The 2247-nt window shown below is 38.1% G+C and overlaps 1 protein-coding gene across 1 annotated transcript; it reads right to left on the reverse strand.

The window, feature by feature from the left end:
* Window positions 1–1299: 1299 nt before the first annotated feature.
* LOC126080619 (olfactory receptor 1440-like) lies at window positions 1300–2247 on the reverse strand. Its single transcript, XM_049891803.1, has one exon. The coding sequence runs from the start codon at window positions 2245–2247 to the stop codon at window positions 1300–1302; it is 948 nt and encodes a 315-aa protein (XP_049747760.1).

Genomic DNA, 2247 nt, shown 5'->3' on the forward strand with positions numbered 1-2247 from the left:
TGAGAAGAACACTTAGTATGTTTTAAACAGGTTAACGGCAAGAGAGGTACATCCTATATCACCTGGTTAATCATGTATTCTCTAATAAAAGTCTGGTTGTCATGCGTAAAAAAAAAAAATATTTACAGCCTTGGAAACCCTATTGGGCAGTTCTACTTTGTCCTATAGGGTCACTCTGAGTTAGAATCCACTCAACAGCAATGGGTTATGGTGTTGGTTAGATAAATTCAAGTTAAATTTAGCAATCCTTCATGGTCTGCACTTTTTATGTTTTGTTTAACAAATCCTCTCTCTACCCTGAGATAAGAATTGTACCAAATACTTTATAGTGCCAAATATGAATTGCTATCCTTCCAGCTTGAAGTAAGATTCTTTCACACCCACAGCCTAGCTCTAAAGACACAAATGCTAAAGTTTTCATTTTTTTTATAACAATAACATACCACTACCTGTCCAGATTTCCATAATAATTACAGTAGACTGAGATATGCTGTCTTGGTAACCAATTCAAAACCAAGTTTTATTTCTTGATAACACTACATATCCATTTTGGGTCAGTCGAGGGTATCCTTACCCTGGGTCATCCACTAATGGAAGCATTTGGAGAAGACTATGTAGGAAAGGACATGTATAGAGCCTCTGTCTGGAAGTGACATATGTCATGCCCACTCATGTTTTGTTGCCAGAAAAAGTCACAACTTCCAGCCTAGATTCAAAGGTATGAAAAAGCATAATCCTCCTCTAGGGTGGGGAGGGGAAGCAGATACTGATGCATAGACACACAGCCTACTACAGGGCAATAAGTTTCATTTTTCATACAGTGTTGTATATATTTTGTGTCCTGGATCCTGAAAAAAAAGGCACCCCATAATTAATAATGTCAAGAGACTAAAATAAAGATGAGAAGAAAAGGGAGCAGGGAAGCTAGAGTACTGGAAATGGAACTAGAGCACAAAGAGAATGTTGACACATTGTGAAAAATGTCACTAATGTCACTGAACAATTTCTGTAGAAATTGTCAAATGAGACCCGAATTTGCCGTGTGAACATTTACCAAAAGCACAATAAAGTTTTATTTCAAAAAATAAAAAGGAAAGAAACATTCTGCATTAAGACCCCCATTATCAAACACTAGTAATTACTATTCATGAATAGGTGAAAGTCTAGCCAGACTCAAATAATATTTTCCACCAATCTTGAAGTGATACTAAACTATATATATTTAAACCTATTTTCATGTTTTGTATCACTTATCATGGAATAAGATACACAAACCTTGTAAAAAAAAAAAAAGTAATGTCAGGAAAAAATTCTCTTCTTCCATCTGTTCAGGGCATCTTTGATTTCCTTGTTTCTGAGACTATAGATCAATGGATTTAACATGGGAATTATCACACTGTATACAATAGAAGCGAACTTGTTTTGGCTAAGAGAATCATCAGAGCTGGGCCATAAATAGACAAAGGTGATTGAGCCATAGAAGAGGTTCACTACCATTAGGTGAGAAGCGCAGGTGTTGAAAGCCTTGGACCTGCCTTCAGCTGAAGTGATCTTCCAAATGGTAGCAACTATATAACCATAGGATATCACGATAACCAGCACAGAAGTCAGTCCAAAGATCACTGTGAGCATAGAGCTGATAACTTGTAAGAAAAAGGTATCAGAGCAAGATAGAATCATCATTTGGGGAAGGTCACAGAAGAAATGGTTAATGATATTTGGTCCACAGAAATGGAGCTGAAGTAAGGCACACTGTTGAATAAATGAGCCAAAGAATCCAGTTATACAAGATCCTGCCACCATTTGCAGACAGAGCTTTGGAGACATGATGGCTGTGTAGAGCAGAGGGTTACAAATGGCAGCATACCGATCATAAGCCATAGATGCTAGAAGACAGCTCTCAGTCAGACCCAGGCTAGACAAGAAGAAGTACTGTATGGTGCACCCCATAAAGGAGATGAATTTATGCTTCTTGAAGAAGTCTGAGAGCATTCTGGGGGATATAGTGGAAACATAGCAGATGTCTAGAAAGGACAGGTTACTGAGGAAAAAGTACATGGGTGTGTGCAGATGGGAATCCATTCTGATGAGGGTGATGAGGCCCATGTTCCAAGACACTGTCAGGAGGTAGATCCCTAGGAATATTGAAAACAGGACAACAGTGAGCTTTGGAAATTCATAGAATTCCAAGAGGATGAACTGGGTAATTGTTGTACTATTTCTTCCCACAGCAATTGCGTTAGTCAT

Source organism: Elephas maximus, chromosome 7 (assembly GCF_024166365.1).
Source record: "Elephas maximus indicus isolate mEleMax1 chromosome 7, mEleMax1 primary haplotype, whole genome shotgun sequence".
In the NCBI taxonomy this organism is placed as follows: Eukaryota; Metazoa; Chordata; class Mammalia; order Proboscidea; family Elephantidae; genus Elephas; species Elephas maximus.